The 23,593-nt window shown below is 37.1% G+C and overlaps 1 protein-coding gene across 4 annotated transcripts in view; it reads right to left on the reverse strand.

Moving 5' to 3' along the window:
- Window positions 1–23,593, reverse strand: part of KTN1 (kinectin 1) — a 111,614-nt gene that overhangs the window by 56,025 nt on the left and 31,996 nt on the right. For all 4 annotated transcript variants that reach the window (XM_081830477.1, XM_081830476.1, XM_081830475.1 and 1 more), the window contains exons 2-7: window positions 17,611–18,163; window positions 13,770–13,907; window positions 11,941–12,111; window positions 9,859–9,989; window positions 4,204–4,320; window positions 1,956–2,096 (exon numbers count right to left, since the gene is read on the reverse strand). In XM_081830477.1, the coding sequence (XP_081686603.1) occupies window positions 1,956–2,096; window positions 4,204–4,320; window positions 9,859–9,989; window positions 11,941–12,111; window positions 13,770–13,907; window positions 17,611–18,133 (1,221 nt within the window). In that variant the 5' untranslated portion in view covers window positions 18,134–18,163. The remainder of the gene's footprint in view (window positions 1–1,955; window positions 2,097–4,203; window positions 4,321–9,858; window positions 9,990–11,940; window positions 12,112–13,769; window positions 13,908–17,610; window positions 18,164–23,593) is intronic.

The raw sequence follows: 23,593 nt of genomic DNA on the forward strand, positions 1-23,593 counted from the left end.
AAGGGTATGTGCTATGGTGAGCGCTATGAATTATATAAGACTGATGAATCACAGACCTGCACCCCTGAAACAAATAATACATTATATGTTAAAAAAAAAAAAAAAAAAAAAAGAAGATAGTAGGAAGGGAAAAATGAAGGGGGGAAAGGGGAGGGGGAGACGAGCCATGAGAGACTACGGACTCTGAGGAACAAACTGAGGGTTTTAGAGGGGAGGGGGTAGGGGAATGGGTTAGCCCAGTGATGGGTACTAAGGAGGGCACGTACTGAATGGAGCACTGGGTGTTATACGCAAACAAGGAATCATGGAACACTACATCAAAAACTAATGATGTAACGTATGGTGACTAACATAATAAAAAAATAAAAAAAAAAATCACTGGCCCAGAAAGCTCAAATAGGGGGAATATTAGACACCCACTAGGTAAGCCGACCCAAACCATGTTCTTCATCAATGATAAAAATGGTATTTCAATCTTAGAGAAAGAACAAACCAACCAAACCACTGGTTCAGACTTAACTGGAATCATGGAAACAAGTAGTATGTAGAAAAGACAGTAAGAACTGAACCTTCTGAAACGCTCAAAGAAGAGAGGTAAAAGTAAGCCAAGAGACGGTCACTTAGGCCAAAACCTTAGAAGTCATCCTTCATTATCAGCTCTCTCTTGCTCTCTCCTCCACTCCATCACCAACCCCCCATCTACTAACTCTTTCTTCTGGATCACTCAAACTCAACCCCTCACTGTCAACATCTGATTTTAGGCCCTTGTTCTAGGACGTGGATTCCTGCAAAAGCCTTGCAATTATCTTGTTCCACTCTCCACACTGCTACCAGAGTAATAACTAAAAATACTAATATAATCACACTGCTGAGTTGCTTAACTCCTTTAATGGCTCCCCAGTCTTCAGGTATATAAGGCCCTTTAAGACAGGGCCTCTATTTACATCTCTAGATCTTTTCCTCATTCTAGCCCTGATTTCCAAACACAACTCCTACTGCATTTCTCATGAACTATTATCACTGAGCAATCTCTATCAGAAACACCTGGGATGCACTCATTAAAAAGCTACATTCTGGGCCCCAAAATAGACCCACTGAACAATAATCACCTCTAGGGATGGGACTGAGGAATCACACCAAGTAATAACCCAGTACCCATTTCTTCACTCTCTTACCTGATAATGCCTAATTGTTTTAAAACATTCAACACAGTTTGCATATCATTTCTAACAAGACTTCCCTATAATCCTCATCTTCCCTACTCCCCAACCCAATGGTTCCGAAGCACCCACTGCTTACCTCTACAGTAATCCCCCCCCTTACCCACAGGTAATACCTTCCAAAGACCCCCAAGTAGATGCCTGAAACTGCAGAGTACTAAACCATGGGTATACTATGTCTTTTCCCTATACATACGTACATACATACATATCATAAAGTTTAATTTATAAATTAGGCACAGTTAAGAGATTAATAACTAAAAATAGAACTATAACAATATACTGTCATCAAAGTTACATGAAGTGATTTCTCTCTCTCAAAACATATTATACTGAATTCACCCTTCTCGTGATGATGCGAGATAATAAATGCCTACGTGATGAGATGGGAGGTAATGACACAGGCACTGTGACACAGTGTTAGGCTACTGCTGACCTTCTGACAATATGTCAGAAGAATCATCTGCTTCTAGGCCATGGTTGACCATGGGTAACTGAAACCACCAAAAGTGAAATGGGGATAAGGCAGGACTACCATATTGTAATGGAGTATTTACTTGTCAGCTTCTAGCCTCTGCCTCATCCCCCCCTCGAAAAGGTGCTCACTTACAGACAGGGAGCCAGTTTAGCCAATGTACCATCGCCCAGCACACAGCCTTACACATATTAGGCACTTAAAGTCTGCTAATTAATGAATGCAAAGTTTCATTTTGTTTTCAAAAAATGAAAAGATACCTTCATCTGCATCTGCTGAGTCTCTTGATAACTAACATGCATTTTGTTTTGAAATACATTATGTTCCTTTTCTAATGTTCCAATCCGATCTTTCATCCTTGCTATAACCACATTGCTTCTTTCTTTCTCTGACATCATTTCCTAGAAGAATAAACCAGAAAAAAAAATTATGAAAACCTACTAAAAAAAAATAAGTACCATAAGATTATAATAAAAAAACATTTTTAGCATCAGTAAAAATGATATAAGACAATCATGAATTCTGAAATAAGTACATGCTTGAGGTCAAAGGTTTAAAAAAGAAATTGTCTCTGCATCTTACCTGCATCCACCTGTACCAATTACTTTCATAAACACTTTGCTGTTCTCTTTATTCTTATTCCAAATGCACTTTCTGGTCTGAGTTAAAGAGCTGAACCTAGAATAAATCCTACAGTCTAACTTGAGTATAAGAAAGAATAGTTTTAAGGCAAAACAATTAGTTTTCTATTATTTGCAGGTACTAGCTTTTAGGGTTTAGAAAAGGCCTAAAAAAATAACCCAGCAGAGAAAAAAAGAAGTCTCTTCCCTGAGAGAAAAGAAAAAGACATGTTCATAGCAGAATGGAAGATTGGAATAAGGGAAAGTAAAAAATCAGAACTCCAAGTTTTATTATCTTCCCAAGTCAAATCTTAAAAGGGTGATTTCATTTTATATTGCAACTATCACGAACTCCTAGAGCAAATATTATCGAAGAGAGCCAACCAACTTTAAAGTTATCTGCAGGCATGATCAGTTTATACCCCCTCATCTAAGACACAAAAAACTTAAAACTTTTTTTTTTAAGTGAGTATATGCACACATGCGGGGGCTGGGGGGTGGGAATGGGACAGAGCAAGAGGGAGAAAGAGAATCTTAAGTAGGCTCCACGTCCAGCATGGGACACAACACTCAATCTCACAACTCTGAGATCATGACCTGAGCCAAAATCAAGAGTTGGATGCTTAACTGAATGAGCCACCGAGGCACCCTCAAAATTTATAACTTTTATGTACTTGATGGTTTCCTCCCAGAAGAGTTTACGTCCATCTGCAAAGTGTTATACTGATGTATATAATACACTTAGGAAGAAGTACACACATCTTAAGTATATAGCTCAATGAATTACTATGAAGTGGATACCTTTTTAATTTTTAAAATTATAGTCAGAAAACCACAGCCACATAAAACTACACTGAAGTGTGTAATCGTAAGGCAACATGCTTATTTTAGTAACAACTTTGATTAATCTTAATCTGACCAAGTTTTTCCATTAACTTTTATTTACTTCAAATTCACATAAAAGGTTTTATATTCAAATGAGGCCATCCTCATAATGTCATCAAGTAGCTTCATGAATGATAAAAAACCTTTTACTGTATTTAATTCCTAAAAGGAGAAACAGTACCCCAAGAAGAATAAGACCACATTTTCCATAGAATTTCAATTACGTTCTCAGTCTACATAATTTTTTTGGAGATATAATTGACATAGAACATTATATAAGTTTAAGGTATACAACATGGCTCGATATTTATATATATTGCAAAATGATCACCATAATAAGTCTAGTTAACATCACCACTATAGTTACAATTTTTTTTTCTCATGATGAGAACTTTTAAGATATACTTTCTTAGCAACTTTCAAATATATAACACAGTATTACTAACTATAGTTACCAGGCTGTACATTATATCCCCAGGACTGATTTATTTTCTAATTAGAAATTTTTATCATTTAACATGATTTTTACATAATTTTTTAAAGGTTTTTTGTTTGTTTTTACCTCTCAGAGTAAAATTTCCGGGGTCTGAAAAACTTCATTGATTAAAAATTATAAATATCACAAGACCCTTTATAAATAAAATTACCTATTAAGAGTTCCACATTTATCTTATTGGATTTAAACAAGATCACACCTAGTTCTGTGCTTCCTTAGAGACTAATTCTAGGTCAGATCCAAGTGAAACATGCCCCCAATGCCCAAATGCTTCTGTTATTTGAAATTAATATATTTAGGAGCACTGTTATTTTAAATTCAACTGTAATTCAATTGTAGGCTATAACATGAAAAAGTGAGACACCACCACCACAATTCTGTAAGTGACTTTTACTGGGTATAAATTTGCTATACAAATAATTAAATCTATAATTACAGACAATTTCTGAAATCCTTCACTGCTTCTGATTCAGAACATATATCCCTTAAATACAAGAATGTCTTCACCTGAGTTAACTGCTTACACCGATCCTTAATAGCAGCAGCATCTTCCTTCACAGCAGCAAGTAACTTGTCTTTTTCTTGAAGCTGATGTACAACTGCAGTCAATTCTCCTTTACTTGACTACAATTGGGAAATCAATACAGAATTAGTAAGAGTTAACATGAGCTAATGAAAATTATGAAAATGAAATATCTAATATCAAGTGTTCTTACCAATGCAGAGTTCACAATTATATATAAAGTAGAATCATGGCCAAGTACTAGTCAGTGAAATATCATTCATGAAAGTCACTGTATCATTCTATATTCTGATGCATACAATAGGACACATATCAACCAATAAATAAATTTTTTACAAAGAATTCTAAGACTCCAGTTTTAAACCCAGAGTCAAGATAGCAATCTCCTCCTCCTCCTCCTAAAAAGATCAAAAGAGGAATATGAAGCCAAAATGCAAACAACCAAAATGAAACAATCATCTGTAATATCAAAACATAACATCAGAAAAGACTGCCAAAAGTAGTGGAGATCAAATACAAGTGCTTGACAACCCTGTCAAAATATACTAGACTACAGAAGCACCCCAGTGCCTAGTTCTCTGAAATTAACCGGCATATCCTGAAAGGAAAATCCAACAATCTTCCACTTGACATCAGGAACAAAGAAGGTAGGAATCTTCTTGGAAGGAAAGCTCAAGAAGCAAGAAAGAAGAAATCATACAAACTTTACAAAGAGAGCAGCTAGTTAGGAAGAGTCGAGAGAAATTCTCTATAGTGAGACTCCATAGTGAAGTCTTTTTTTTTTTTTTAAGATTTTATTTATTTATTTGGCAGAGAGAGAGAGAGAGAGAGAGCGAGAGAGCACAAGCAAGGGAAGCAGCAGAGGGAGAGGGAGAAGCAGAGTCCCCACTGAGCAGGGAGCCCGATGCAGGACTTGATCCCAGGACCCTGGGATCATGACCTGAGTCGAAGGCAGGCATTTAACCGACTGAGCCACCCAGGTGCCCCATATGAGTGAAGTCTTTTATCTGGGAAGATGGAAAGGCTAAAAGAACTTCTCACACACAGCTTGAGGAAAACAGCAGTTAGCCTTGGTCCTTTCATTATCAATCTCCAGGCACAGAGTTGATCTAAGAGGAACACCCTCGCTAAAAGAGTGCTGATTAAAGAGAAAACAGGGTCGTGGTGCCTAGGTGGCTCAGTCGGGTAAGCGTCTGTCTTTAGCTCAGGTCATGATCCCAGGGTCCGGGGATCCAGCCCCACACTGGGCTCCCTGCTCAGCAGGGGGCCTGCTTCTCCCTCTGAACTCTCTGTCAAATAAATAAATAAAATCTTTGGGGGAAAAAAAAAGAAAACAGGGTCTATGCAAGACACATGAAAAAAGGAAGGAAAATAACAAAAATAAATGACAAGTGAAGAAAAAATCACCAAAAAAGGATTGTAAAACAACAGACAAAACTGTGTTAAAAAATATCGCCATGATTTTTAAAAATCTTACAGCAGTCATTTCTGGAAAAACAAGAGCAAAGAACAGAGCTCACGAGAAAAGATAAGCTCAAAGAAAAGACCAGAGAAGGAGATGAAATATGAGCTGGCAAAACCCGAAGTGGAAGTAAAAGTAACACCACCTCAGAAATACAATCCAGTTAGAAGCAGAGAACAGAAAAAGACACACTGCTGAACTACAGTAAGAGACAGAGAGTCCAGGATGGAGAAAAGTAATTAAGAAAGAGAAATAAACCAAAAGCTTTTTTTTTTTTTTAGGATTAAAATGTGAAAGATAAAGACAATAGGCAAAGATTTAGTATATGTGTAATCGATACCCATTATTTCAATTATGCTAAAGGACAAATCTCATGATTGAAAAGACATGCTTTATCCAAAGAAATACTGAGGGAGGACACAGGAGTCAAGGCCAAAACCATATTAAATTTACTGAACTTAAAAGAAGCTGAATCCCTTGATGTTTGTACAGTAGGGTGGACACTGGAAAAGTCCAATAAATAATAAATACTTGGGTAGATTGCCCAAAAGAGGTTTTTATTCTGAGAGTATAGTCTGACAAAAATACATGAGAAGAGTGCAAAATTCAGTATGGTCTCAGACCTCTATCCAGCTATATGAGTAGGGAATGGTAAAGCAAGCATGAAAAATTCTCAAGAAAGTGAAACCCAGAAATATTATACCCCACCAAATTATCATTCAAATATAATAACAAAAAAGCATTTTAAGGAAATATAGTTCCTATGAGCCCTTCTTGAAGAAATTCCAGGAAAAATAACTTTAGCCAACCAAGAGATGAATACAGAGACTATGGCAAAAGAACGGTTATCAAGCTTTAAACCCACCATTAACCCGTAAAATTATGACTAAAACAAACATGGAAATTAGTCACAAAATATTAAATATTCTAAGTATCTGATAAACAAATGCTATAATTAACAAAAGCTGAGAGGCAAAAAGGAGAAAGTGGAGGAAAAAATTTAAGTAGGCAGACTTCCTCTTGTTATATAGCATAGTCAAGAGTTAATAAAGTTGAAAAAAAATCATATAATTGAGGCAAGTGTATTTAAAGGCCAACACTAAGAGATTAATAATCAACTAAAATATCAAATATATTCTTACTAATAATTACATTAACAGTTAACATTTTTGAGCAATTACTCTATGCTAGGAACTCTGAGCACCTACTGTATATTATTTCATTTAACTTTCAAAACCTGATTATCATTACCATCTGGGAAATAAGGAAACTGAGGCACTGGGGTTAAGTCACTTACCTAAGGCCAAATAAATCTCAATGTGGCAGAACTCAGATTTGAATCCAGGAAATCTGACTCTAGAACCCACAAATGGCTCGTAGTTTAAAGATAAAGGCACATGCGTGCACACATGCACACAACATAAAATCTCCTCTTCAACTACGCAACTCCTTTAGCGTTTATTCTCCTCTTCCCATCTAAGGTTATTCAAACTGGACACACGGTCACCTTTCCTATTTATTCAATACTTACTTACAGTCCAATACTCCAATGAAACTGCTTTCACTGGGGATATCAAATCCAATTTTTCCATCCTAATCCTCCTTAATCTCTCTAAAGCATGTCATTATTGCCTTTTCCCCTCACCCCTGAACTCTCTACCCTCCTTAAGCATCTGTGATTCCACTGTCTCCTGGTGTTGCTCCTCCTCTTCAGTATCCTTTTGTGGTGGCTTTCCCCGCCCTTTAAATGTTGGTGTTTCTCAGGGCTCATTCTTGAACTTTCTTAGCACTCCCCACATCCTCTCTGGTCTAATACACATTTACCATGTGTATTGGTGATAGCAGATTACTTTCCTAAGTCACACCCTAAGTGATCTTTTTTCAACTCCAGAGAAACATATATTCGACTGTGAAATGAATATACCCACTTAAATGATCCAAAGGATGCCTAAAACAACCTCCTAAAAATTTTCACAATCCTCTACTCTCTCCTCCTCAGCAAAGTGTTCATAAATACCGCTGTCACCACAATCTGTCCAGTTACTCAAGAGCAAAAACAAGCATTCATTCTAGACTCTTCTTCAGCTACCGTATCTAACTGGTCAGCAAGTCCTCTAACTCCTGTATCTCCATCCTATGTTGGAGCTCCTGCACTTATCTTCACCCTTACCTGGAGCAATCTTTATTAGGTGTGGGGATTTATTTATACCTGGAACCTTGCCATCTATTAAAAGGTCTGACCAAGACAGTTTCTATGACAGGAAAAGGGGAAACTAAACTTGCTTTTGCAGATACAGAGGACCTACCAAAGATACTGAGTCCCTGCAGATGAGAACAGAACCACTCCATGAGAAACCCAGAACAATAAAATTTTAAAAGAAAGCCCAGTTCCAAAGATGGAGAAAAATGTGAAGTTGCAAAATACTCTATTTCAAAACACTATCTTTAAGAGTACCCGACTTCCTCCTTGGCCTGCCTAAAACAGCTGTCAAGGGGAGGTTCATTTACCACCTAGTCTCTAGAGTTCAAAGCTATCCCTCAGACAATAAAATAATTACTCTTGCCCGCATAAATCACCACCAACATCCTCAGATGAGGACACTTAAAGCAATTATTTTCAATTTTAAAAAGCTTAAGTAATTTCAAATATCAGGCATAGTAACTTCAACTGGAGGCTTTTCCCTTATCCCCACAAATAACTAAGAACACTTTTAAGATACACACTTACCCAATTAAAGTAAACCAAAGTGCAAATTCTTCAATTAAGAATTTCAAGAAAGCTTCTTGCAACAGAATAATCTGATTTTGTATCCAAAGTCACATGCAGTTACAACACGTACCCTGATTAACCCTGGAATACCTTGTTTACTCTGGGCCATTGCTGGCACCATGTAGAGACCGTCCAACAAGCATACTACATTATAAAATGCCAGAGTGGTAAAACACATTGTCAACAGATCCTCGGAAGTATAGACAGACTTAATATGCTATGATAAATGCTATGACAAGAAAGTCCACATAGTTAGGAGAAAGAATAGCAGATGAACAATTTAGACTGGGAATTCAATTAGCCTTATATGAGGAAATGATACAGACACATCAACTAGGAGACTACTGGAGGTAATCAGGTGAGGGGGATGGCTTGGACTGAAGAAAAAATGGAAGCCACTTGTGGTTTTAAAGCAGGTGAGTGGTTAGGTGTGTGTGTGTGTTAGTGTGTGTATGTGTGTGTTTAGAATAATAACAATTAAGTCCAGCATCTAATATTGAATATCAGATACCATGTCATCTTATCGCACACAAGTAACATCTGAAAACTTGTCACCTTTCCCAGTATGACATAGTATACATGATAATACAGTGAGCATAACCCATGAGAAATTAAATTTTAACTCCATGGATTGTCTTTTGTTCTGGCGGGGAGGGGGTGGTGTTTTGTTTGTTTTTTGTTTTGTTTTGGGGTTTTTTTTGTTTTTTTTTTTTTTTTTACAAATTTTAGTCAGTCACAGCAGTTAACTCTACCATACAAATCACTTATTTTAGAAGGATGATCTCTCTCTCTCTCACATACACACACATGCACACGCACACACACACACAGATTCCCAGGTTCTTTGAAGTGTGCTATATTGAGTCACAGAAACATTCCATATAGTCTATCCAGAAATCACCTGACTTTGCCTTCAATACTTCCAAGCAGAGCAAAGCAAGGTTAAATGCCAAATGTCCTATAAATCATCTTACTTATCATAAGCACTTCACTTTTGTCAAAATATCAGATGACTCAGACACCTGACTAAATAAGTGTACTGATTAGTATGGATATAAGAAATAACTTCTGAAGCCATTCCAGAATTAAATGTGACTATGTGCTTTGGAGTATGAATAATGGTAATGTGATTTTATTCCTCTAGCAAAAATCTTGTTCAGTGAACTTTTTTCTTTTTTTTTGAGAGTGCGGGCAGGAAAGGAGGGGTAGAGGAAGAGAGAGATTCTCAAGCAAGCTCCACGCCCAGCACGGGGCCTGACATGTGGCTTGATCTTACAACCCCAAGATCATGACCTGAGCCAAAATCAAGAGTTGGACACCTAACCAGCTGAGACACTCAGGCGCTCCTTGTTTGATGAACTTCTGATCACTGTTCCCAAATAGGCCCATAATCAAAAATATGCTTACCCTCTTTAAAGCATCCTGTATCACACCAGACTTCTCCTTTAGCAGGTCTACAACACAAAGGGCCTCATCTTCAGAAAACATCATAGTCTTCAAGGACAGAAGAAAATCTTTAAATTTCACTTCAGCATTTTCTTTAAAAAAAAAAATAAAGAGTTGGCATTTAAGAAACACAAGTAATAACTTCAGCAAAGGTAAGCATCAAGAATTCTTGACCCAAAAAGTCAATAACCAAGAGAAAACAGATTTACATTTCAGGTCAAACAATAAAAATGTTCCAGTCAAGAGAGAAAAAAGTGTTCATCATCTTTAATATACTATGGAATAATTACATTAACTAAAAACTTGGTCAAATTGTGGAATACTTTAAAGTGCCAGTATGCCCTCACTTTAAAAACATTCAAATGTCTAGAATGCTAGTATCTATACCAGATATGGTCACAAATCTTCTCATTCAACCTTAATACTCATGATATATAAATCAAATTTTACAGATGAAAAAATAACCACAAAGATAATTATAAAAAGGAAATCTGATTTTATAAATATCAAATAAATACAAACAATCTTGACATTTAAAAAAAAATCCATGCATCGGGGTGCCTGGGTGGCTCAGTCGTTAAGCGTCTGCCTTCTGCTCAGGTCATGATCTCAGAGTCCTGGGATCAAGCCCCATATCGGGCTCCCTACTCGGCAGGAGGCCTGCTTCTCCCTCTCCCACTCCCCCTGCTTGTGTTCCCTCTCTCGCTGTGTGTCTCTCTCTCAAATAAATAAATAAAATCTTTTCTAAAAAATAAATAAAAATAAAAAAATCTATGCATCAAGCATCCCAATTCACCCAATTTCCCCGGGGGGCTTCTTAATATCAAGCACAAACTTCCTCTTCTTAAAAAGTAACTGCATCATATGACCTCACTGATAGGAGGAATTCTTAATCGCAGGAAACAAACTGAGGGTTGCTGGAGTGGGGGGTGGGGTGGGAGGGATGGGGTGACTGGGTGATACACTGGGGAGGGTATGTGCTCTGGTAAGCGCTGTGAATTGTGCAAGACTGTTGAATCTCAGATCTGTACCTCTGAAACAAATAATGCAATATATGTTAAGAAAAAAAAAAGAAGAAGAAGAAGGTAGCAGGAGGGGAAGAATGAAGCAGGGGAAATCGGAGGGGTAGACGAACCATGAGAGACAATGGACTCTGAAAAACAAACTGAGGGTTTCTAGAGGGGAGGGGGGTGGGAGGATGGGTTAGCCTGGTAATGGGTATTGAGGAGGGCACATTCTGCATGGAGCACTGGGTGTTATGCACAAACAATGAATCATGGAACACTACATCTAAAACTAATGATGTAATGTATGGGGATTAACATAAGAATAAAAAAAAAAAAAGAAAGCACAGCAACCTAAAAAAAAAAAGTAACTGCAATCCATTAGACCCAAAGAAGTCTAATAATTCAGTAACATGTCAGTTTAAAAAATCAGATGTGGGGGCTCCTGGGTGGCTCAGTCGTTAAGCGTCTGCCTTCGGCTCAGGTCATGATCCCAGGGTCCTGGGATCGAGCCCCCGCATCAGGCTTCCTGCTCCGCGGGAAGCCTGCTTCTCCCTCTCCCACTCCCGCTGCTTGTGTTCCCTCTCTCGCTGTCTCTCTCGCTGTCAAATAAATAAAATCTTTAAAAAAAAAAATCAGATGTGTGCATGCATGAGGACAAGGGGTATATGGGAATTCTCTGTACTTTCCACTCAATTATGCTGTGAAGCTACCGCTGCTCTTAAAAAAAAAAAAAGGTAATAATAAAAGGTGGTTGTGAATTAGCATAGAAACCTCACAAGAGACAACAGTCGAAGAGAAAAAAAAGAAAAATCACCAGAGAGCAAAATAATTGTGAGATCTCGGGCAAGTCAAATTCAAGGGTCCAGCTCTACAGAACTTAGCAGACTGGACTAGAAAACTACCAATAAGCCTTTCACTACAAAGATTCTATTATTCTTTTACAACTCATTGTTTCTATGACAAAATTTACTTGACTCCACCAGAACTCAAAAATGTGTTTCTTCAATACAACAAATGGTTGCATGCCATGTGTTACCTTTGTCAGTTTCAGTCTTCAATTTTTTAGCCCCCGTTTTCTGGATTCCTTCTACTTGGTCAGGTTTAATTAGATCAATAACCTCTCTCTTATCCAACACAGAATTTGAATCAGCATTATCCATCAAAGGAATATAAGTAGTTGCGTGAATAAGGGGTTCATCTACCAAGACTGCAATTTAAATTCAACAAAATTATAATTACTCAGGGCTTTATATAATGGAGTAATTAATAACAAGCACACACATTGAAATTTAATGATAAATGCAGTTATTTTCAAATATCTAACACCAACTTGGCTTTAAATTCCTATTTTATCACTTAACAAGTCAAACCACTCTAATTAAAGCAGTACCAGAGTTCAATAGTATTTTACAGTACATCATTTAACAAAAAGTGTGTTGGCCTATCTCCTCTTTAATAGTATCTGAAGATTTCTTCTACATCCTTTACATTTTAGTTAGTCATTTTCTTCCTGTTTTAACTAAAAATCCATTCACATTTAATTGGTGCCCAAGGAAAACTATTAATCTGTATTTATGCTGGTACTTTACTGAATTCTTACTGCAAATGCTAGTTTTTTAATTGAGTCACTTTACAGGTACAAAACTCAGTCATTGTTCCTTGCAGATATCATCTCATTTCTAAAAGTTATGCCTGTAATTTCCATGGCACATCTTACTAAAATGGTTAAAATTTGCAAAACAACATTAAGAGTGGAGGTAGGAAGCCTCCTTACACTTTGTTCCCAATTTTAATGGGAAGAACTTTAAGAGTTTGAACACTGAAGTCTGATGTCTGCTGACTAGAGACATAAATTTCCACACACATATTTCCACACACAAATGAGAATCTCTCTTCTTTTTTAAAAAAACTTTTGGGCATATATAGTTTTTTTATTTAAAATTTTAATAAATATTTAAGATCATCAAATATTTGTGGGTAATACTTTTCTATACCTAGTTCCTAGATATGTCATAATTTTAATACAAATAACAGAATTTCATCTTTTCCCTTTCCAATTGTACTATTTTCTAGCACTAGTTGATACCACAGCCCAATATTATTTGAATATCACCATTTAATCTACATTCATTTCATAACTGCTTTCCCTAGACAATTCTGAACATATAAAAATTGCTCCATCACTGTTAACTGGATGCTTCTGATATATACATACAAACTATGCTGAGGAAATAATTGGGAATATAAGGTAATGACAGATCTAGCCAATGTCCTCCAGCAAAATCTTTAAGTAATATTTAAAAGTACAAATGTTTCAGGAATACTTTTCTTCTATAATTTGTGTGCTATTTACATTACTTCAAAACTCAGTTAAGAATGAGAATATTTAAGGGGCGCCTGGGTGGCTCAGTTGGTTAAGCGACTGCCTTCGGCTCAGGTCATGATCCTGGAGTCCCTGGATCGAGTCCCGCATTGGGCTCCCTGCTCGGCGAGGAGCCTGCTTCTCCCTCTAACCCTCCCCCCTCTCATGTACTCTCTCTCTCTCATTCTCACTCTCTCAAATAAATAAATAAATCTTAAAAAAAAAAAAAAGAATGAGAATATTTAATAAATGCTTTGTCCTTTTTAAATTTCAGATAAACTTCTTCATCACAAACTTAGACCATGGCCATCTGTCAAAGCACTGCAAAACCCCAAGGCTCAAGATATCCCTGGACTTGCATTAGCATTAACAGTTGTTATAATATACATTAAGCTGGGAATTAAAGAGCATACGAGGTCTCTAGGGCCCCTGTGCTAGTATTAGTATTTTTAAAATACATTTCTAGAATTAGTATTTATAAAATACGTATCTACACATTTCACCGTTTTCTGCCTTTTGCTTCTTTGAAGAAACTTTCTTCTTTCCTGATCCACTTTCTTGTTTAGTCTCTTGATGGAGGGGTAATGATTCTTGCTTTTTTGAAGGTGCCAGAAGAGTTTCCACCTTTTTATCCTGATCATCTTTATTGAAAATAAACGAAAAGTCATCATAGCAAACACAGCAGAAGATTCAATTACTAATGAATAATTCCCAGAATGCTTTACCTTCAAATTTTTAAACTCTTTAAAAACACCATTCCAGCTTTCTTACTGTTACACCTGTTTTTAATTTCATCAAGATTTCTAAGTACTTGCTCCGTCTTTTACATCCCATTTCTCAGCTACTCTTAATCTACATAGCTTACGGGCATTTTCAAATCTCTACCATCTTAAAAAATAAAACCCTTCCCACCACTGTAATTCCTAGCTTCCCACACCCATTTCCTTCTTATATTGACAAAAGAATGATCTGTACTTCCTTTTCTACCATCAACTAAGTGATACCTGATTTTTATCTCCTCCATTATATTCATGAAAGGATTTACACAGCAACCTAGTGTCCCAAATGCTATGTTCTACCAATATCTTTTAATTCTTCTTTAACTTCTATTTTGCATTCCATACTACTGGATCTCTACCTCCTAAAATTCTCTCCTCTTCATAGTGAAATAAGACAGTCACAAAAGGACAAATAATGTATGATTTCACTTATATGAAGTACCTACAGTAGTCAAATTCACAGAAACAGAAAGCAGAATCGTGGTTGCCAGGGGCTGGGGGAGAGGGGAAAGGGGAATTACTGGTTAATGGGTACAGAGTTTCTGTTGGGAAAGATGAAAAAGTTATTGAGACAACTTGGTGTTGATGGCTGCACGAGAACGTAAATGTACTTAATGCCACAGAACTATACACTTAAAAATGGTTAAAATGGTAAATTGTGGTTATTGTTTATTTTACCACAATAAGGAAGACTGAAAATTCTCTATCAGCTCCCATAATTCTTTCTTACACTTGAAATATTCCTTTTCAGACTCTTGTGAGCTATTCCTACAGAATACCTCATATGCTGGCATTCCTCAGGGTAGTCTTTAATTTAAATGATTTCCTTGGATGCTCTTATTTACACCCGTAACTTCAATTACTACTGTCATGTTTAAGGCTTCTGAATTTGTATTCTAGCCTTACCTCTCTGCGCTTACATATCCTATTGCATCCTAAATTGCTCCCTATGTAAGTGGCCCCCCATAGGAACCTGAAACAACCTGAATGCATTCTCCTCTCCATATACATCCACTCTCTCTCCAATATTCCCAATCTGAGTGCTACCAACCATCTACCAATCAGGAGTTGGCAAACTTTTTCTGTAAAGGGCCAAACATTACATAGGTTAGGTTCTGCAGACCACACAGACTCTGTCAAAACTATTCATCTGTTGTTGCAGTATGAAAGCCAGCCATAGAGAGAGGTTAATGAATGAGTGTGGCTGCGTTCAAAAAAACTTTATTTATGGACAAAGAGGTTTGAATTTCATATAATTTCTACATTTAGCAAAATATTATTCTTCTTTGAATTTTTTTCAAATCATTTAAAATGTAACAACTATTCTTGACTCATGGGCCACAAAAAACAGGAAGCAGGCCAGATTTGGCTCAAAGATTTTAGTATGCCAACCCTGAAAAACTTAGAACTTGGTAATTAGCTTTGATCCTGCGTTCTCCTAATCCACCATACCTTATCTAATAAGATTAGTTATGTCGTTTTTACTTTGTAGACCTCTAATCTACTTTCTTTTCTTTCTTTTTTTTTTTTCCAAAGTAGGTTCCATGCCCAATGTGGGGCTTGGATGCAGGACTCTGAGATCAGGAGTTGGATGCTCTACCGACTGAGCCAGCCAGGCAAACTTCTAATCTATTTTTTATTTCTTCTGCCACCACCATATCAATCCTCCAATTTAACTGTGGAAAATAACGTCTTAACTAGTCTATCTACATCAAACATTGCCCCATAAAACTTGTCCTCAAGTTCTGCCAAAGATACGGTTCAAAAATATAAATGTGACCATGTAAACTGACCTGCTTGAAAATCTTCAACAATGGCTAAGCTATAGCATCCCATCTCCTTAACACTATATACAAAAACCATCATGATCTAGCCCCTGCATATCTTTTCATCTTTGTGTCCTACCACTCACAACCTCACATTTCATGGTTCAACAATACACTATATTCTTCTTTGTGCCTTTCCACATGATATTCTGCCAATATGGAATGAGATCCACTAGTTGCTTGGGTGAAGTGACTCATTCTGGAAGACCTCAGCCACTGCCTCCCTGTAAAGCTCTTCATCCCTGGTCCCCATAAGTAGTAGTCCTTTAGGCTTCTTGCATTTCTTCTATACTTCATACATCTCTTATGCAAGTTACGTTTTATTACTGGCTTACATGTCCTTCTCCCCACCACTAAGGTGGAGAACAGAGGTGCTTACTCTTATTTCTCTAGTACCATGCCTTGATCATAGCTGGCAAACAAATATCTAAGATCCAATATAACTAATTTAACACCCCAAAAGACACACAAACAACTTAATGGTAAACACAAGTCCTTTCATACAAACTGTTTGCAGTTTCACACATCATGACACCACTTCTTATGTGCTTTCCATTACATCTGTTTGTTTTGTCTTGTTTTTTAAGTAGGCTCCACAGCCAGCGTGGAGCCCAACGTGGACTCAAACTCACAACCCTGAGATCAAGACCTGAGCTGACATCAAGAGTCGGACGCTCAACCCACTGAGCCACTCAGGTATCCCTCCATTATATCTATTAACCCCTCTCCCTTACCACCCAAAAAACTAGCTAGTATTTATGTAGCCTCTAAGATTAATTTCAGGCACTATGTCCTTTAAGTGATCCACCTTAGAACTACTACACTGGTTTAGACATACCAAGATCATTATTCTAAACATTTTATAAGAGGGGCACCTGGTGGCTCAGTTGTGACTCTTGACCTCAGGGTCTCGAGTTCAAGCCCCATGATGGGGATGGAGGCTACTTAATTAAAAAAAAAAAAAAATACATATATATATATATATATATTACAATAGACATTTTATGAAAACTACGTTCATGTGTCTACAGCTTAAAAATGCACTATTTTCATCTCTGTAGTACTAGTACCTAGTATAATGCCTAGTAAAAAAAAAAAAAGCTACATGATAAATGTTTGCAAAATTAATCAAAGGCAAAAAACAGTATCTAATTTATCTTTTCATCTTTAATTCCTGTCACATTGATTAGAAAGTATTGGTTGAAATAAGTTTCTAGGGCGCCTGGGTGGCTCAGTCGGTTAAGCGACTGCCTTCGGCTCAGGTCATGATCCTGGAGTCCCGGGATCGAGTCCCGCATCAGGCTCCCTGCTCAGCGGGGGGTCTGCTTCTCCCTCTGACCCTCCTCCCTCTCATGCTCTCTGTCTCTCGTTCTCTCTCACAAATAAATAAATAAAATCTTTAAAAAAAAAAAAAGAAAAGAAATAAGTTTCTAACTGCTGATATTTACACGTCCTTAGTGCTTTTAGTAAAACAGATGGATTTTATATATTTCCATTTAATGTCTTTTCTATATTTCTAATATAAAGTTTAGTTTTAAATGCTGTTTTATGATCAATACTAATTATTTTATCAGCAATTAACGTTAATGAAAGCAAACATACAGTAGAAATGACAATGTTCTTGGTTTCTAACTTAGTCTCTAATACAGTGTACACACCTAACAAGCTATCTAAATTTCAAGCTCTAAAGTTATTAAAGCAAATACAATCATACAATATAGTTGAATAGATTACAATACCGCTTCCATTTTTAGACTTCTTCTGTCCTGGTTTCTTCTTTGAGGCAGCTGCTTCAGAGGGGGGGGTGGGCTGTTTAGTAACTGGGACAGGTTCTACTTTTTTGCCTGGAATCTTTGACACATCACTTTCTTTGGTGACCTGTTCTTCTACTACAGGCTTGTGTTTCTTTTCTTTCTTCTTTCTTTCTCTGACACTACTTGAAGTTTCAACCACATTCAGTGGAACAGGTACAACTTGCTCATCTTCTACAGCCAAGGCATCAGATAATTTAAAGTCCCGGGGTACACTCTCAGAATCAGATTCATGGAGGTTCCCATTCTGGATTTCTTTCTTTTTATTCTTTTTCTTTTCTGCCTTCTTTTTATCTGTTTTGGTAGGAATAAGCTTTTGTTCTCTTTTCTGCTTTGCAAGAACTTCATCATATAATGTTTCTTTCATGAAAAGCCAGAAGAAGAGGAAAATTACTGTAATAACTACTGAAGGAATAAGGACAATAAAATATGTTGACTCATAAAACTCCATGGTGCTCTTGTTAATGTGATCCTATAAAACCTAAATGGGGGGGAGGGGGGAGAAAACAACCTTGAGTCAGTATTGTAAAATTAAACACGCAAATTTCTGCTCTTTCAAGTAGTATTTCAGATCTAACTTGATGTACAAATCTAAGCAGGTTAATCACTTAAATCACACAATTATTTTGCCATCTACAATTCAAATACACTATGAAAGAAAAATGTGTGGCAATAACTAAAAAGAGTGTAACACATCCTTCTATTTTTAAATCATGTGAAAAGATCCTCATGGGAGGGGGACGCCTGGGTGCTCAGTGGGTTAAGCGTCTGCCTTCGGCTCAGGTCATGATCCCACGGTCCTGGGATGGAGTCCCCCGTCGGGCTCCCTGCTCGGCGGGAAGCCTGCTTCTCCCTCTCCCACTCCGCCTGCTTGTATTCCCTCTCTCACTGTCTCTCTCTCTCTGTGTCAAATGGATAAATAAAATCTTTAAAAAAAAATTTTTTTAAATAAAAAAAAAAAAATCCTCATGGGAGGAAAAGACCTAGACATCCATTACTTTTTTCCCCCAAATATCAACTTTTGACATTTTATTAGTATTTAGCTTTCTTCCTTTTACTACACGTTAATTAATAGAACTATATGTGGAAATAGAGGCATTAACTATTACTGAAACACTGGGTTATCCATTAAAAGTATCATACTTTTAATTGGGGGGGGGGAAAGGTGGTTCATTCCTTCATTTAGAGCCTTAAGCCCATTCACAAACTCCTAGCACCTTCATTTCAGGGACTAACAGCCTCATGATGTAATGGGATACATCACAAATACAGAAATATAATAAAGTCAAAATCAAAATGTTAGGCTGCATCATTTGGTATGAATATAAATTACAAATTACATGATTTTCTCCATTTTTTTTCATGGTACTCCTTACTGCAAACAAAGTATATACTGCAAAAACAAAGCTGGCCATCCTAATCTTTCCCAAATGCTAAAAGATAAAAGAGGACTTGCCTCATCAATAGAGTAAATCTTACTTTTAGATTAACCCAAAAGTTACAGAAAATAAAGGTATGCTGTGATTATCCAGATCTGCCTTGAATATAGACACTACAATCCCTCATCTGAAGGGTAGTTACAGCTAAAATTAAACCTCAAAGTAAGAATGATTCTGATGTTTAGACTCTAGCTATCCTTATTCCTATGAATATGTATAAGCCACATAAATATGGTTTATAATCTTGTAACTCTTATCAAATTTATTGTGGAAAAAGGCAAGGTATTGAATGCAGATGAAATTAAGCCCATGGACATGCTTAAGATAAAGCTACTTAAATTCAGCTTTTGTACTTTTAATGTATAAATAAGTGAATCTGAGAATTTTAAGTTTTTGAATTATCCATCTGAAGTCTCAAAAACAGTTAATGATTAGAGAAACAAAATTCCACCTAAACAGAGGAATCATTCTAAGATTTTAGAGATCTTAGAAAACATCAGCTTTAAAGTTGAATAAATCTGAATTTCATGAATATAAGACTTCACCAGAACCATTTTAATAGGACTCCACAATTTTCCAAGACAAAATAGGGCTATTCACAGTGGTCTCTATTAACTGCCAAGACAGACAGACCTAGAAATCTTATATTGATAACATAATAAACTTAAGCAAATTATTTAGTTTGTCTTTCAGTTTGCTTATATCTTATTTTAAAATGTGGGTACTTTTTTCAAGTTACACCAGCAATGACCAGAAGTCTGAAAATAGCCAGAAATGGAACCTGAAAACAAAACTGTTTATTAGGCACACTCTTGATCTTTATGATTAAAACAGCATTTGTAGGGACGCGTGGGTAGCTCAGTTGGTTAAGCCTGAGCCTGCCTTTGACTCGGGTCATGATCTCGGGGCCCTGGGATCGAGTCCCACATCGGGCTCCTTGCTTAGTGGGGAGCCTGCTTCTCCCTCTGCCTGCCGCTCCCCCTGTTTGTGTGCTGTTAAATAAATAAATCAAATCTACAACCAAATCTACAATCAAATCTAACCAAATCCAATCAAATAAAATAGCATTTAACATTTCATACTTCCATAAGCAATTTTTAATGGTATTAACACAACCCTAGACTTACTCAGACAAGGTTTTAACAAGTTGAAGGGGAACAGGAATCACACGCTAACAAAATACTAAAAGAAACTTTATACAGAATTGTTCTTCCCTGATAATTCATGAACTCTCCAGGTCTTTAATCGATTAGAAATATTTTACTGTGTCTCTAAGTGTTACTGGTCAACCAGAAATGCTTTCAAGGAGCAGCGACCATGCTCTATTTTTGGTTTTTTGTTTGTTTTAACATTACCACCCATAGGCTACACATAGCCTGTCCAACTTAGCTGGGGAGTTGAGAGGAGAAAAAGGACAAGTCAGTACTCCGATTTTTAATTTGGGGAAGAAAAGATGCAGAGGCACTTAGCAGCAGCCATAGATGCTAAAACAAAAAAGGTCAAGTCAAAGTCAGAATGACCTTGATGAAAAGCAAACTGCAGCCATGTGCAGCCTAGGTCTAAGGAAAGCAAGCAGAGCAAGAAGCAAACGTTCAAGGAAAAGAGAAGCCATGAGACCACAAGAACTCTGAAACACACATTCCTCAAATGTTCTGATGATTTTCTGATTTCCTTTTCCAGGTCCCATATAAGCCTGGAAGAATCATGATTCCCACTTTTGGATTTTCGGTAGATTCCCTCCACCCAATTCAATTCACCTTCTCTTGAACTTGCTTTCCACATCTACAGGAGCCTAACCAGAACACCGAGACAAATTTAAAGTCAAGAAAATGCTTGCCTTTCTTTAATCCAATAATCCTGATTCTTTAACCCAAGACATTTGCAAGGAAAAGCACATATAAAGATGTTCACAGCAACATTACACATAATACGAAAAACTGAGAGAGACATAAAACATCCAACATCAGAATGGGTTCAATTAGCAAATATCAACTCAATAAAATATTGCCATTAAAACTGTAAATACTTAAAACAAGATTTTTGTCAAATTCAATAAAGCTAAATAGTCATAATCATAATTTTACTTGTATGACCAAGACATTTTACATATAATAGGATACATCAAGATGATTTTTTAAAGAGTTGTGCCAGAATCATGAGTATAGTCTAACCTGCCTTACTATTTTAGTTTTATACTTTTTTGTTTAAAAGAAATTCATAAAAATGTTTAATTCTTTGCTTATTTTAAAAAATGGCAGGGGCGCCTGGGTGGCTCAGTCGTTAAGCGTCTGCCTTCAGCTCAGGTCATGATCCCAGGGCCCTGGGATCGAGCCCCGCATTGGGCTCCCTGCTCAGCGGGAAGCCTGCTTCTCCCTCTCCCACTCCCCCTGCTTGTGTTCCCTCTCTGTCAAATAAATAAATAAAATCTTTAAAAAGAAAATAAAAAATGGCAAGTAAGTACTATAATATCAATCATAAACTAATAAAAAATAAAAATAATAAGAAACTTCACATTATATACAGAGGTAGAAGAGTAATATAAGGAGAGGGACGCCTGGGTGACTCAGTCAGTTGAGTGCCTCTTGGATTTGGCTCAGGTCATGATCTCAGGGTCATGAGATCAAGCAGCACAGGGGTCTGTGCTCAGCAGGGACTCTGCATGAGATCCTCTCCCTCCCTCTACCCTCCCTCAAGTGCGTGCACCCACACATTCTCTCTTTCAAATAAATAAATCTTAAAACAAAAAAAAGTAATTTAAGGACAGAAAAGAGCCAAAATTTCATTTCACTGGGCATGAAATCCAGAAAAATACAGAGAAGAGCAAAGGCAGGAAGAGATTTTAGGTGGGGGCAGGGGAAGACAATGGAAAAATAAAAGGAAGGGGTAGGAGAAGTTGAGACAAAGTTAATTTAGCTCAGGATGATAGGAATCAAGTTGCTAAAATTTTCTCAGTCCACAATATGCAACTCAATGTAATGTTCGTTGAGTTGATAAAACATGGAGAGACAAGTAGCAACTCAGGTTTTGAGATGACAGCAAAATTTACCAACATTAATAATTTCTCCCCTATTATTCCCTTTGTAATATTAATGAACTTCGAACCTAATCATACCTTAAGCCTTAACAGATTCCAATCTGAATGTAATTAACAGTCAGTGGTGGACAAGTAAAGCAGGAATGAGATATCCATGGGATAATAAGAAATGGAGCTCAAACTATTCTCAAACCATATTCCATACCAGTGGCTTTAATATTTTTAGACTTAAATCCTTCAAAAAACTGATCAAAGACCAATCCACTTCCTCAAAACAAAAATGTAGGGACGCCTGGGTGGCTCAGTTGGTTAAGCGTCTGCCTTCGGCTCAGGTCATGATCCCAGGGTCCTGGGATCGAGTCCCGCATGGGGCTCCTTGCTCCGCGGGGGGCCTGTTTCCCCCTCCACCTGCTGCTCCCCCTGCTTGTGCTCTCTCTCTGTGACAAGTAAGTAAAATCTTAAAAAAAAAAAAAAAAGTGTAACATGCTAAGGTGTACAGAAGGTTTCTGGACTCCCTAAAGGGTATACATGAATCCCACATTTAAAATCCTGCTCTAGAAAAAGAGATGAGAGTTTTCATCCCAGCTGTACCAATAAAGGACCTAAAAATTTTTTTAGAAAGTTAACAGAATGGAGAAACAATATATAAAATTCTGTTTCATCTGAGTACGTAGGACTCTGTGTTTCATCTGAGTATGTATTATGAATGTTAATCAAATAATTTTCAGATTCCACTTACTGGTCTTCTTATAACTTATTTTGTTCATGCAAAACTTGAGCTGCTTACTCAGTTAAATCTTGAAAAATTCTCAGAAGACCCAACAACCTTTTTATATTAATAATGTAAAACCTAAAATTTTAAATTATATAAAAATAAAATCTAGGAGCAATTATTGCAATTTCAACCAAACCGCTTAATCAAAAAAGATAAAACTATATACATAATAATAGATTCACTGTTTATAACGGTAAAGCAATGAAATTATCTAAGTGTGGAACATCTACAGAAACATTGCACATTTAAACATCACACCATTTGGGATGCCTGGGTGGCACAGTCCATTGAGCATCAGACTCTTGTTTCTGCTCAGGTCATGATCTCGGGGTGGTGAGATCGAGCCCGGCTCCAAGCTCAGCTCAGAGTCTGCTTGAGACTCTCCCTCTCCGTCTGCCCCTCCCCCTAGCGTTCTTGCCCTCACTCTCTCTCAAATAAATCTTTTTTAAAAAATCACACCATTTAGGGCGCCTGGGTGGCTCAGTTGGTTAAGCGACTGCCTTCGGCTCAGGTCATGATCCTGGAGTCCCTGGATCGAGTCCCGCATCGGGCTCCCTGCTCCGCAGGGAGCCTGCTTCTCCCTCTGACCTTCCCCCCTCTCATGTGCTCTCTCTCTCTCATTCTCTCTGTCTCAAATAAATAAATAAAATCTTTAAAAAAAAA

This window comes from Leptonychotes weddellii, chromosome 9 (assembly GCF_054177405.1).
Source record: "Leptonychotes weddellii isolate Sample4059 chromosome 9, ASM5417740v2, whole genome shotgun sequence".
NCBI lineage: Eukaryota > Metazoa > Chordata > Mammalia > Carnivora > Phocidae > Leptonychotes > Leptonychotes weddellii.